At 68.2% G+C, this 14,281-nt stretch overlaps 2 protein-coding genes and 1 pseudogene across 2 annotated transcripts; 2 read left to right on the forward strand and 1 right to left on the reverse strand.

Annotated features, from left to right (window-relative positions):
* Positions 1-5,692, forward strand: NR1D1 (nuclear receptor subfamily 1 group D member 1). Its single transcript, XM_037411344.1, is given in 19 exon segments — positions 1-147; positions 2,164-2,204; positions 2,207-2,242; positions 2,245-2,311; positions 2,314-2,355; positions 2,358-2,510; positions 2,601-2,684; positions 2,765-2,878; positions 2,881-2,901; positions 3,544-3,717; positions 3,720-3,791; positions 3,794-3,842; positions 3,844-4,032; positions 4,068-4,308; positions 5,090-5,180; positions 5,183-5,288; positions 5,368-5,462; positions 5,465-5,546; positions 5,548-5,692. Coding segments are annotated over 19 exon segments (1,710 nt in total). The 5' UTR covers positions 1-119; the 3' UTR covers positions 5,573-5,692.
* Positions 5,693-5,963: 271 nt separating this feature from the next.
* LOC119158904 lies at positions 5,964-8,332 on the forward strand. The gene is made up of 3 exons (XM_037411343.1): positions 5,964-6,845; positions 6,949-6,980; positions 7,216-8,332. The coding sequence occupies exons 1-3, from the start codon at positions 6,125-6,127 to the stop codon at positions 7,690-7,692; spliced, it is 1,230 nt and encodes a 409-aa protein (XP_037267240.1). The 5' UTR covers positions 5,964-6,124; the 3' UTR covers positions 7,693-8,332.
* LOC119159030 lies at positions 7,993-13,729 on the reverse strand (annotated as a pseudogene).
* Between the last annotated feature and the right edge of the window lie 552 nt (positions 13,730-14,281).

Here is a 14,281-nt window from a genome sequence, read left to right on the forward strand (position 1 = left end):
CGGCGCGGCACGGCACGGCTCGGCTTGGCTCAGCTCGGCTTCCCGCGGCCCCCTTCGGCGCCGTTCCCTCAGCGGAGCCGGGACACGCCGCCCCCCCCCACCCCCCTCCCCCGGTGAGGATGGCCGCCCCCGAAGCCGGCAGCACAGGTCCGTGCCCCGGCGGAACGGACCCCCCCTCCCCCGCCCCCCCCCCCCTCCCCGCGGGTGTGCGCGGCGGGACCGTTGCGGGCACCAGCAGCTGGAGCGGTTCCGAGCATCGGATCGGAGGTGGGGGTCGGTGCACGGGACTGTGAGGCGGAGGGGGACGGCTACCGGGACGGGGGGTCCTGCACACCCGACAGGGCAGGATGCGCACCGGGACCGCATCCGGAGCGGGGCTGCTTCCTACCGGGACCGGGCGGTCCTGCATAGCGGGGTAAGGCTCGGGCGGCGGGGCGGGGCGTCCCACGGGCGGGGGGCAGGGAGGGATGCGCCTGGGCACCGGGCGTCTTGCGCCACGGGGCGCCCTGGACACCGGTACCGGGGTGCTCCGGTGGGGATGGAGACCGGGAGCCGGGAGTCCTGAACGCCGGGGCGCGATGGACACGGGGGTGCGAAGGGTGAGGAACCGGGCTCGGTGCACCCGGCTATCCCGGGCAGCGGAGGGGAGAGCGCTCCGGGACCGGGACAAGCGGGGACCGAGCGCTCCGTGGGCGGCGGGGGCGGTGCCACCGTGTCGGGGCGCCCCGCGCGGGGACGCGCACCGGCAACAGGAACGGAGGAGGCGGGGGGGGGGGGAAAGGGGGAAACGGAGGCGGTGCCCCCCCCCCCCCCCCCCCCCCGGCACGTGTCCCCCTCCCCGCCGCTGCCACGTGCGGAGTTTGTTTTCCCCGCAGCCCCGCCCCGCCCCCGCCCATTGGTCGCCTCATGACATCATCGCTACCCCCCCTCGTGACGTCACACCCGGAAGCGGGGACGCCGCGTTCCACTCGCCCTTTCCAACCTGGGGAGGGCGGGCTATCACCAGGGCAACGATAAAAAGGGGCGTGGATTCGCGGCGGACCAATGGGAGGGAAGGGGCGGGGCAAAGCGGTGAAGGGGCGGGACCGCGGGAGGCCACGTGCGGCGCGAGCACGTGGGGCGGCGGCGTGAGGCCGCCTGAGCTGGGGCTGGAGGAGGGGGGGGAGGCCGATTGAGGGGGGGTCCTCGGGGGGGTCCGGTGCTGTGGGGTCGGGAATAGCCCCACGTCTTTGGGGCAAACCCTTGGGGGGTGTCCTTGCCCCCAAAGCCCCCGGGACCCCCCCTCCAAATATTGAGTGGGGGGTCCCAGGGGCTTTGGGCTGATGGGACCCCCCACTCAATATTTGGAATTGCAGCTGGGTGTCCCCAGGAATTGCAGTCCTGGGTGGGAGGTGGTAGGGGACCCACTGTCCCCAATTCAGTGACCCTCTTTGGAGGTGGCTCAGACTGGCGGTGGCAGGCTGGCTCCGGCATGGCGGTATCCGTGCCAGCGGCACCGTGTGCGGCGGGAGGACACATGGGCCCCGGCCATCCCGTGTGTCCCCAACATCACCCTCACGTGTCGCGGCCCTGAGTCAGCCAGAGCAGCGTCCCGGTGCTGTGTGTGGTGTTTGGGGGGGGGGGCTGTGACCTGTGCCAGGGCATGTGCCCCCATGCTGGTCCCCACTTTTGTGGGGTACCCCCATGCAGAGCACCCCCAGCCTCACCCAGCAGTGGGGTTGCATCCTGCCAACTGAGGGGGGCTGCCCTGTGACACACACCCCCCACCACCCCAGTGCTATGGGGGGCTGCGCCATGGGGCTGAGCACCAGGCTGTGCCACGGGCCGGAGGCGGCAGGTGGAACTGCCGTGACCTCCCGGTGACGCCTCTGATGGGTTCCCAGCCCGCCGTTCCTCCCACGGATGCTTCCGGGGCGCCGTGCCCATGTCCCCAACTAGCCCACACCCAGGCCATCCTGTCCCACGTGGGGCCAGCACCCGTGGCATCTGGCAGGCGCTGTGCCTGAGTCAGGGTGGGCGGCACACGTGTGGTCACGCTGCGGCAGAGTGCCGTGGGTCCAAGGATGCGTTTGAGGGCTTCCCCAGGGACACCCTCCTGCTGTCGGCCGGGGGTGGCTGAGCCCGGTGCAGCTCAGTACAGGTGGTCCCGTGCTCTGCTCACAGGCGGTGTGATCAGCTACGTGGGCTCCAGCGGCGCCTCGCCCAACGCACCAGCCCCGTCTCGCTCTGCAGCGACAGCTCCAACAGCAGCTCCCCGGGCTCCCAGCCCTTCCCACCTACTTTCCCCCATCACCCACCGGCTCCCTCCAGGATCCCGTGCCTACGGTGGGGGCTCGCTGGCCCCCCATGAGGATGGTCCCCTTCATCCAACTCCTCCTCCTCCTCCTCCTCTCCTCCTCCTCCTCCTCCTCCTGTACAGCTCCTCAGTGAACTTCCCCGGGGTGCAGCAGGTCCCTGTGATGAGCGGCGCCGCAGCTCGCCCAGCAAGCTGGCAGCACCGTCACCAGTGAGTGGGGCAGGTGGGGGGACGGCATGTGGTGTGTGTGCCCACCCCACCCCAGTGGGCACGTCGGGACCCCACTCACCCTGTCCCTCCATAGAGCTGAACGGGATGGTGCTGCTCTGCAAGGTCTGCGGGGATGTCTCCGGCTTCCACTACGCGTCCATGCCGTGAGGGCTGCAAGGTACCAGGGATGGGGCCAGAGGGGGTGGTGGTAGCCCCCGCTGTGCTGGGGTCCCTGAGTGACCCCCCCCTACCCCACAGGGCTTTTCCGTCGCAGCATCCAGCAGAACATCCAGTACAAGAAGTGCCTGAAGATGAGAACTGCTCCATTCCGCATCAACCGCAACCGCTGCCAGCAGTGCCGCTTCAAGAAGTGCTGGTCGGCATGTCCCGTGATGGTGAGCTCAGCCCCCCCCGGCCCCCCCAGGAACTGGGGACCCCATGTTACAGTCCCTGGGGGTGTATGTGTGTCCCCTTGTGGGCTGGTCCCCTCCACAGGCAGGGCTGTATGTCCCCTGGAGCTGTGTCCCTCTGCCTGCACTGGGTGCCATGTATGCCCACAGGATGTCCCCCCCTTCCATAGGCTGCACATCTCCTCCTGGAATGGGTCCCCCCCCCATGCTGGGGGCTGTGTCCCCTTCAAGACTGGGTACCCCCACATTCAGGACCATGTCCTCCCATGCTGGGGGCTGTGTGTCCCTCCTGGGATGTGTCTCCCCCATGCTGGGGGCTGTGTCCCCCTTCAGGACTGGTACCCCCACATTCAGGACTGTGTCCTCCCACGCTGGGGGTGAGTGTCCCTCCTGGGATGGGTCACCCCCATGCTGGGTTGTGTGTCCCCTCCAGGACCAGGTACCCCCATGCTGGGGGCTGAATGTCCCCTCCAGGGTCAAGTGCCCTGGCACTCAGGACTGTCCCCCCTCTAGGATGGGGGGGTAGGGATGCAGCCACGTTCCTTGCAGCCCCCAGCTCCACATCATGCAGGGCTGGGGGGGGGTCGGTGTGCCCTGGTTGCTCACTAACGCCGGTGTCCCCCGCAGCGGTGCGCTTCGGGCGCATCCCCAAGCGGGAGAAGCAGCGGATGCTGGCGGAGATGCAGAGCGCCATGAGCGGCATGGGCAGCGCCCTGCCAGGGATGCCCGTCCCCGGCGAGGGTCCAGTGCCGGGAGGGGGCCGCGCACCGCCCCCGGCCCCCACTGCTCGCCCCCCGGCCTGCTCTCCCAGTTCCCCCAGCAGGACACCCCCCCGCTCACCCAGCCCCGGGGGGCCACCGAGGACGTCATCGCGCAGGGGCCAAGGCCCACAAGGAGATCTTCGTCTATGCACACGACAAGCTGGGACCCCCCCGCCTGCGACAGCAGCCTCCTACGCTGGGACGCTCCCCAACCTGGGCCCCCCCCCCCCGAACCCCGGCTCTGCCCCCCGCCTACCCGAGCCCCCGGCGCGGGGCTGTCCTGGCCCTGTGGCACCAAGGACGTCCTGCCGGTGAGCACCCGGGGGCTCCCGCTCCCCCCCAGGGTATTTTAGACACTAATCGCACTAATCGCCTTGTCCGAGCCGGGTGGGGGGCTGGGGGAGCCCCGCGGTGCCGGGCTGAGCCGTGCCGTCACCCGCAGGCCTGCCCCATGAACAGCCACCTGCCTGGCCGCAGCGGGCGCTCGGTGCAGGAGATCTGGGAGGATTTCTCCCTCAGCTTCACCCCCGCCGTCCGTGAGGTGGTCGAGTTCGCCAAGCACATTCCCGGCTTCCAGGCCCTCTCCCAGCACGACCAGGTCACCCTGCTCAAGGCTGGCACCTTCGAGTATGTCGTGGGACGTGAGGGTTCAATGGAGGCCATGATGCCACGTGGCCCGGCATGGTGCCCCACGGCTTTGCACAGTGCCCCATGGCACGGCATGTTGCTCTGTGCCATTGCATGATCACGTGGATTTGCACAGTGCCATAGCATTGCATGGTGCCCCACGGACCAGCATGGAGCCTGGTGGCATTGCACGGTGCCCCGTGGACCAGCATGGAGCCTTGTGGCATTGTACGGTGCCCCATGGATTGGCACGGTGCTCCATGGCATTGCACGGTGCCCCGTGGACCAGCATGGAGCCTTGTGGCATTGCACGGTGCCCATGGATTGGCACGGTGCTCCATGGCATTGCACGGTGCCCCGTGGACCAGCATGGAGCCTTGTGGCATTGCACGGTGCCCATGGATTGGCACGGTACTCCATGGCATTGCACAGTGCTCCACGGATTGGCACGATGCTCCATGGCATTGCATGATGCCCCAGGATTGGCACGGTGCCCCATGGACCAGCATGGAGCCCCACGGTGTGGGCACTGTTCTCCTAGAGCATTGCACGGTGCCCCAGAGCATGGCACGGAGCCCCTGGCACTGTGTGGCATCCACGGCCTGGCACAGTGCCCCGTGGCACTGCATGGTGTCCCATGCACTGAGTTGCAGCACCACGCACGGCATTGCCCAGTGCCCCACGGCACGCACAGAGCATGGCATTTGCTCAACACTCCACAGCGCTGCACAGTAGCCATCGCGTTGCAGGGTGTCCCCGTCCCACTGACGCCGCGTGTGCCACAGGTGCTGATGGTTCGCTTCGCCTCGCTCTTCGACGTGAAGGAGCAGACGGTGACTTTCATGAGCCGGACAAAGTACAGCCTGGAGGAGCTGTGGGCATGGGCATGGGTGACCTGCTCAGCTCCATGTTCGAGTTCAGCGAGAAGCTCAGCGCCCTCGACCTCACCGACGAGGAGCTGGGGCTCTTCACCGCCGTCGTCTGGTCTCGGCAGGTGGGAGCCAGGGTGATGTTGCGGGGGTGGGGCCGCGCCGGGGGGATTGCTGCCCGCCTGGTGACACCCCGTCCCCGCAGACCGCTCGGGCATGGAGGACACGGCATCGGTGGAGCAGCTGCAGGAGACGCTGATCCGCGCCCTGCGCGCCCTCGTGCTGAAGACGCACCGGCGGAGACATCGCGCTTCACCAAACTGCTGCTGAAGCTGCCGGACTGCGCACCCTCAACAACCCACTCCGAGAAGCTGCTCCTTCCGCATCGACGCCCAGTAGGGCCCGACGGACCCCAGGGACCCCCTCCCCCACGCACCCGCCACCCCGTACATAGCACCGCGGGTGGGGAGGGGACACAGACGCACGACCCAACCCCCCCAGGTGCAGCACGAACCCCCACAGCGCCTGCCGGACCCCAGGGTGGGGCAGGGGGGGCTGCACCCCCCAGGATGCCAGAACACCCCCCACCCTCCACCCCAGTCGGGCACCAGCCCCACGGCTCCACTGGCAGTGCCGGGGGGGTTCCCCCGCCCCGGCCCCCCCACTTTGGCAGCCAGTGGTGGAAAGCAAGAGGCCGGATCCAGCCAAGCCGTGTGGGTGGGTTTGGTTGGTTGGTTGTTTTTTTTTTTTTTTTTCATCATATATTTATTACATAAATATATAGTAAAATAGACCAGCAACAATTACCATAAAAATATCTTCTTTAAATCTGACCAAACACAAAAGGGTTTAAAATCGCACGTCACAGACTGTGATTGTCACGGAGCTCAGCGGCCCCCCCGTCCCGCGCCCTACATTCAGCGACGCCGGCCGTGGCCCCCCGCCGCCACCATGCATAGTAGGGGGACCCCACGCCAGGCCGTGCCGTGCCAGGGCGTGCCGAGCCGTGCCGGCGGGGCTCGACGCCGCCCCGAGCAGGCAGCTCCGGGAGCCATGAGGTATGTGCTTAGGGGGGCCGGGGCACACGGGGACAGGGGGCGGGGATGGGGACGGCCGGGGGAGGCAGTGGCGGGGGGGTGGGGGGAGCACCGGTCCTGCCCCCCCCCGGTGAAGCCGGGGCCGATGCTGGACGTGCGATGGCGACGCGAGACGGAGACAAGAGGGAGCGGCCGGGGAGTGCGAGGGGGTGCTGGCCAGTGGGGCAGGGGTGGACTGGGCCCCCCAAGGATTATCCACCCCAGGGCACCGTGCTGCTGCCCGGGGGGGCCCTCACCCGGCTGGGGGGGGGGGGTGGTGTCACATTTGCTGCTTAAGACGTCCTGTGACGGCTCCGTCCTGCCCCGTGTGGGTGGGCAGCGAGTGGGGCAGCGAGCAGGCAGGGCAGCATGCGCAGGGGGACACGGCATTGCGGTGCTACGGCACCAGCAGTGCAGCAGCGTGCACGGCCACCGCACCGGCACTGCAGGGCCACTGTGCCGGTGTGGTGCAGCCACTGCAATGGTGCTGCATGGCCACTACACTCGCATGGCTTGGCCACTGCACCACCACTGCAGCAGCATGCACGGCCACTGCGATGGTGCTGCACAGCTACTGCACAGCCACTGCAGTCGTGTGCACAGCACTGCAGCGCATGCAACCCACTGCACTGGCACGGCACGCCACTGCGATGGTGCTGCAGCTACTGCACTGGTACTGCACGGCCCCACTGCAGTGGTTGGGACGGCCACTGCACCACCACTGCAGCAGCATGCGGCCACTGCACTGCATGGCAGGGCCCCTGCGATGGACTGCAGGATCACTGCACTGGCTTGTGTGAGCCACTGCAATGGTGCTGCATGGCCACTGCAATGGCGTGGTTTTGCTGCTGCACCACTGCAGCAGCATGCCACACTGCACCACACGCTTGGCTGCTGTGCCAGCGTTGCACCACGCATAGCTGCTGCACCCAGCAAGGCATGGCCGCTGCACTGCACTGCACCAACATGCACGGCCACTGCACGGCACAGCTTAGCCACTGCACCAGCACCGCACGGCACAGCGCGGCCACCACACGGGCATTGCCCAGCATGCACGGCGCTGCACCGGCATCAGATGGCACAGGCACGCCGGGGGGGCTGTGGCCCCTGCCCCCAGCCCGAAGGCACGTGTTCGGCCAGTGCTGGATGGCGCACGCAGCACAGGCTTGCGTGACCATGGGGGGTGGGGGGGTGAGCCCCAGCCCCTGTGCCCCCCCACATGGTTTCCTATTGCACAACCTGCAGCCGTGCCTGCTGGGGGGCCACATTGGGACCCCCCCCCGCCCCGCGCCGGGCACCTGGGGTGAGAGTTTTAAGACATTTTGCACCACATGCAAAGTGGCCCTGCTGCGAGGGGCCGGGGGCACCGTGACCCCCCCGCGGCTGCCAGGGCACCCATGCTGCCACAGCCCTGCCATGCCACAGCCCCACTGCACCCCCTGACTGGCTGCAGGGGGTGCGGGACCCCTGGACATGACCCCCAGGGGGGGGGGGGGCTGGGCTGTGGTGGGGAGCCCAGCCTGGCCCTGTGCCCGGGGTGGGGGGTGGGGAGTGCTCTGTGTTGGGTTGCTTGCTTTTAAACGACCCGTAAAAGATTTTTTTTTTTAATTACAAAATTATATATTTTATAATATTTTATATATATATAATAGCTTAGGTGGCCCCGGCAGGCTGCCTGCCTGCCGCCACCCCCCGGCCCGCACCCCCCCTCGCCTCCGCCTGAGGTAAGAAAAATTCACAAACCTAACTCTGGGGGGGGAAAAAGGTGATAAAACCATCCCGGGGTGCCCCGCCACAGCCCTGCCCCCCACGAGCTGGGCCCCCCGGCCCCCCCCCAGCCCCCTACCGGCCCCTGCCGCCACCTGGCCCCCCCGGGAGAGGGGGAGCGGTTGGGGGTGCAGCCCCCCGAAGTGCTGCTGCTGAGGGGCCAGGGCAGTAGTGCAGTGGGGGACATGTGGGGTCCTGGGGGGGGCACCCGCTGCCCCCTCCCCCTCGCCGGCACCTCCGGGGCCTTTGCAACTCCTGACGGACCGAAAATAAACCCACGCGAGGGGTTAAAAACAACACAACAAAAAAAAAAAAAAAAAAAAAAAAAGACAACGGCAAAAGGTGGGGGGGGGCAGCCGCAGAGGTCCCCACGACGCCCCCCGGTGTCCCGCAGCCCCAGTGTCCGCCGGCGCTTGGCACAAATCGTCTCCTCTCAGCCCAAAAAGAGAGAAACCAAAGCCCCGAATCTGGCCCAAATCTGGGGTAGGGGGGTGGGGGGGCACAACCCAGCCGGGGCAGACCAGAGGCGGCGGGTGGGGTACCCACCACCCTGCCCCCCTTTAGGCTGGGGTCCCCCCTGCCACCGCCATGCCCCCCCGGTGCCCCCCACCCCGCTATGGGGGGGTCCTGGCCCCAACCCCCCCTCCGGCCCCCGCTGCCCGGCCAAAAGTGCATGTGGCCACGGGCCCCCCCCCCCGGCCGGGGCGCCCTCTGTGCAGCCCAGAGCCCCTCCTCTCCTCTGCTCTTCCTCTCCTCCTCCTCTCTCCTTCCAAAGTGCAGTAGTTTAATTATTAGCCTCTCAGGGAAGGGAAATGCTTAAAAATAATAATCTAAGAAGAGAGGACAATAAAGGAAACGCTCGACCATCGGGGCCCTTCCTGTGCAAACAACACAAATTCTCAAGTCCTGGGGCGCGGGGGGTGGGGGGCGCGGCGGGGGGCGCAGCGGGACCCCCCACCTGGGCGCAGCATCCCCCCGCTCGCCCCTGGAGGGGTGTGGGGCAGGGATAAGAAAAATGTAGGGGGGGTGGTGGAGGGGGGCAGCAGCTGGGCGGGGTGGGGGGGGAGCACTGGGGGTGTGGGCGCCCTACACCTCCTGTCCTCGAAGACCTCGAGGAAGAGGGGGGGGAAGCGCTCGGTGGGACCACTCCACCTTCATGTGCGGAAGCGGCTGGCGTGGCAGGCGCCGATCATCCGCAGATCCGTCACCTTCATCAGCACTTGGCCAGAAGTGGGATGTTGTGTTTCGGTAGGATGTAGTGCTCGAAGGCCAGCGGTACGTCTCCTGGCACTTCGATCTTCTCCACGCAGATCAGCCCGTCCGGTCTGCGGGAACAAGGAATCCACCGTCCAGGGAGGGGGATCACCCTCCCCGCCAAGGCTGCGCACCCCGTGTCCCCCCCCCGTGGTGTTGGGTTGCCCACCTGTAGACCCCTGCAGCTGGCATGGCTCCCCAGGGAGGGGCTCATCCTGGCACGGGGTGGTGGGGTGCCCACCCTGCCCCCTAGGCTGCAGCGTTAGGGATTGGGTGCCCACCCCATGCTTTGGGGCATGGGGACTGGGGTTGCCCACCCTTGCCACCCCCAGGCTGCTGTGGCACTGGGATTAGGGTGCCACACCATGCTCATGGGCACTGGTGTGGGGGCCCACCCTCTGCACCCCCAGGCTGCAGCGTTAGGGATTGGGGTGCCCACCTTGCACCCCCAGGCTCCAGGGCACTGGGATTAGGGTGCTGACCCTGTGCTCTGGGCATGGGACTGGGGTGCCCCACCTGCACCCCCAGGCTGCAGCGTTAGGGATTAGGGTGCCCACCCTTGCACCCCCAGGCTCCGGGCACTGGGATTAGGGTGCTGACCCTGTGCTCCTGGCACCGGGACTGGGGTGCCCACCCCCTGCACCCCCAGGCTGGCAGTTAGGGATTGGGGTGCCACCTTGCACCCTCAGGCTCCAGGGCACTGGGATTAGGGTGCTGACCCTGTGCTCCTGGGCACTGGGACTGGGGTGCCCACCCTCTGCAACCCAGGCTGCAGGTTAGGGATTGCGGTGCCCACTCCATACTCCCGGGGCACAGGGATTGGGGTGCCTACTTTTGCACCCTTTCAGCCCAGCCCAGTCCCCAGCACAGGGAATGAGGGTGCTCCCCACATTCCCCCAGTATGGCCTGGCCAGCTCCCCAGGGGCATTTGGGTGCCCCTCCGTGCCCCCCCCAGCCTCTAGGGCAGTGGGGTTTGAGTGCCACGTGGAGCTCCCAGCCGTGCCCACCTCCGAGGACTCACAGCATCCAGGTGCCCAACCCCATGCACCCCGGCATTGGCGTGCCCACCCCATATCCCCCCAGAGCCAGTGGGGCACAGTTCCCCAGGTGCCCACCCAACGCACCCCCAGGATGCTGGGGGCTGGGCATCGGGGTGCCCCCAACAACCCCCAGGGTGCTGAAGATTCTGGGCATTGGGGTGCCCCCCCAACACACCCCAGGATGCCAGGGACTCTGGACATTGGGGTGCCCACTCAACGCACCCTCAGGATGCTGAAGATTCTGGGCATCGGGGTGCCCACCCAATGCACACCCAGGATGCCAGGGGCTCATGGCATTGGGGTGCCACCCAACGCACCCCCAGGATGGCGGGGGGCTCTGGGCATCGGGGCACTGGTGAATATGCCCCCAGGATGCCAAGGGCTCCGAGCATTGGGGTGCCTGTCCAATGCACCCCCAGGATGCCGGGGGCTCCAGGCATCGGGTGCCCCCCAACGCACCCTCAGGATGCTGAAGATTCTGGGCATCAGGGTGCCCACCCATGCACCTTATGGCTCCCCAGGCATTGGGTGCCCACCCCGTTCCGCACCCCAGCATCCTGGGCGCGGACACTGATGTCGCTACCTGAGGACATGAGCAGCACAGCTGGAGCAGGGCCACCTCGGTGTCGTCCAGGTTGAAGGCAGAGAGGGACTTGCCCAGGTCGAAAATGGCATCGGAGACGACGCCGAGGCCGCCGTTCTTGAGCTGCTCGCGCTTGACGGCCATCTCCCCGCTGAGCGTCAGCGTCTCGCTCGGGGTCGTAGCGCACAGCCGCCGCAGCGACATGATCTCCATGCAGCATTCAGCAGGATGATCTGGTCTTCGCAAGGCAGCTGCAGGGAGGGGGGGGGGGTGACAGCATCAGCAGGGGGGACCGCTGCAGCCCCGCCCCCCCGCCTCCCCTGGACCCCCCTTACCTCCGAAAACATAGGCAGTTTTTTGGCAAAGTCGACCACGCGGGTGATGGCCGGGGTGATGATTTTTGTAAACTCGCTGAACGCCTCCAGGTCGACTTGTCCCCATCAGGCATGGAGGCCATGGGTGATGGCCGATGTCCTGGGCTGGGGGGATGGATGGCGGGGTTGGGGGCTGCGCTGTGATTCCCCCCCCCCAGCACCCATCACGGCAGGGGGAACCGAGGCAGGGCTGGGCGCGGGGCAGCAGCCAGGAGAGGGAGCTGTGTGCCAGCGCGGGGACAGGGACAGGGCCACCCCGCAGCTGTCCCCTTCGGTCACCGCTCACCCCTTAACCCTTCTGGGGGTGACAAGCTCAAGGACACCGGGCGACGTCCCAAAGCCCCAGCACCGACCGCCCCCCTGGTGCGGAGGCACCGTGCACGCTGCCCGCCATGTGCACCGAGCTGGGGGGTGCTCAGCTGACACCGGGGGGGGGGGGGCGGGGTGGTGGCCCAGGGTGCCAGTGGGCTCCCCCCACCCCATGCCCTCACCAGGAATTTCCGCTTCTGCTTCCAGTGGCTGCCCTGGGCGTTGGTGCTGCGGTGGGCTTCTGTCACCACGTGGATCAGCTCCATCCTCCGCGCTGGGGTTGGGGCGATGCTGCAGCGACTTGATCATCTCCTCCTTCCGCCGCGTCCCGGTTCTCCTCGATCAGCTTCCGCTTCGCTACCCGCTTCGAATCCAGCACCACTGCCGGGACCCCCCGCCATCAGCCAGCACCCCCTTCCAGCCCCACACAGAATGTATCCCACCCCACGGCTGCGGCGTGGCACCCCTGTGCCTGCGGCCCGGGCCCACGCTGCACCCCACAGCACCCCAGCCGTGCCGGGACCCCAACCCACCCCCGTGGCAGCAGTGGGTGCCCCCCCCGCAGCACGGTCCATGGCCATGCCCACGGAGATGCATTTCTTGAAGCGGCAGAGCTGGCACTGGTTGGGTGATCTTGTCGATGACGCAGCAGCCATCGTACTTGCAGGAGTAGGGGGGTGCAGGTTCTTCTGGATGGTCCGACGGAAAAAGCCCTAGGGATAGCAGGGGTGGGGGGTGACGCGGTGAGCCCGGTGAGCCCCGTGACCCCCTGCCGCACCTTGCCCTCTCACCTTGCAGCCCTCGCAGGTGATGCAGCGGTAGTGGTAGCCGGTGGCTTTGTCCCCGCACACACGCACTGTTCATCTTTGTCCAGGTAACTAGGGATGTACCCTGGGGGGGGTGGGTGCTGGGTGTCAGGGACCCCCGCTGCATCTCCTCCCTGCTCAGTTTCCCCCTGCAGCCCATCTGCCCTGCCCCACTGCAGGCAGCCCCGGCATGGGAAGGGTTAAAGGCTGGGGGCTGGGGGTGGGGGGGGCTGCCCGAGCCCCCGCAGCAATAAAGCCCATATCCGGCAGGGAGCCGGCTGCAGGGGGGGAGCGTCCCTGTCCCCCGGCACACAAGGCCACTGTCCCGCTATTGTCCGGGGTCCCCCAGCCTCCCAGCCTGGGGACCAGCCCCCAAGCCCCCCCCCCCCCCCCATCACCAGCCTCACAGGGAAACTGAGGCACCCACAATACATGGAGGGGTCCCCCCAACCCCGGGCTCCCCGCCCACCCCCGGCATGGAGCAAACCCAGGAGTTGGGGTCCCAAAAGCCCACCCTGGTGCACGTGTGTGCCGGATGGGGGGCCCTGGGTGCTCTGCCCCTCCTCGAGCGGGGAGGCGCAGCCCTCCTCTGCCCGGCAGGATCTGGCCGTGCCGGCGCTCCCCGCTGGGGAATGGGGCAGGGCTGGGGGGCAGCGCTGGCCGGGCCCCCTTATCTCCCACCCCAGGGTGCTGCTGGCCCGATAGCGCGCCACGGCCCGACCCACGGCCCCAGGCACGGGGGGGGGGACAGGACCCTGGAGGACAGGGGTGCTGGGGTCCTGGCAGGGACGTGGGGTGCTGGGGACACTGTGGGACCAGCAGGGATGGGGGTGCTGGGGGGCCAGGGGACCCTGGGGGGTTGGCAGGAACATGGGGTCCCCCAGGGACCCTGGGGTGCCTGGCAAGGAATGGGGTGCCCGGGGGACCCTGGGGTGGCCGCAGTGACATTGGGGTGCCCAAGGGACCCTGGGCGACTCAGCAGGAACAGGGGTGCCAGGAGGGACATGGGGCTTCCCAGGGGACCCTGGGGTGCCCAGCAGTGATGTCGGGGTGCCCGTGGGACCCTGGGGAATAACAAGGACACGGGGTGCCCACAGGGTCTTGGGGTGCTGGCAAGGACGTGGGAGTGTCCAAGGGACCCTGGGGTGCCAGAAGGGACACGGGGTGCCTGGGGGACCTGGGGTGCCAGCAGGGACGTGGGGGTGCCAAGGGACCTGTGGGATCAGCAGGAACATGGGGTGCACGGGGGACCCCAGGGTGCCGGCAGTGCCGGGGGGTCCGGGGGGGAGCCGTACCTGACATGCTGGTCTTCACCAAACATGGCTGCTCTTTCTTTTGCGCTTGCCATCAGCCACCTGCGGGAGGGGCCAGGCTGGGACGGTGCCCACGGCCCCAAGCTCCCCAGGCCTCCCCAAGCCCCCCCCCCCCCCAGCTAGGAGGTGGGCACCCGCACCGGGGGGGGCTGGGCAGGGGCAGTGCCACGCGTGGGTGGCGGACCATGGGTGCGAGCTGGGACCGGGGCCCTGGGGACCCCACCGGGGCCTCGGCACCGCCCGGGGAGGGGGCTGGGGGAGGAGGGGGGAGGGGAAGGGTGGCGGGGGGGGAGGGGAAGGGAAGGGGTGGCGGCTGGGGGAGGGGGAGGAGGAAGGGGGGGGGAGGGGAAAGGGGGGGGGGGAGGGGGGGGAGGGAGGGGTGGGGTGGGGGAGGGGCTCATTTACAGTCAAAGACAAAATGTCCTTTTGGCTCAGCGGGGAAGTGACGTACAGGGGCTCAGCCAATGGCGGCGGCGGGGGTCGCGCTCGCCCGCCCGGCCCAGCCATTGGCGGAGCCGCCAGGCCCGGCGGCCGGGGGGGCCGACGCCCGGGGATGGGCACCTGGGGGGGGGGGGGGGGGGGGGGG

The sequence above is a fragment of the Falco rusticolus genome, chromosome 18 (genome assembly GCF_015220075.1).
Source record: "Falco rusticolus isolate bFalRus1 chromosome 18, bFalRus1.pri, whole genome shotgun sequence".
In the NCBI taxonomy this organism is placed as follows: Eukaryota; Metazoa; Chordata; class Aves; order Falconiformes; family Falconidae; genus Falco; species Falco rusticolus.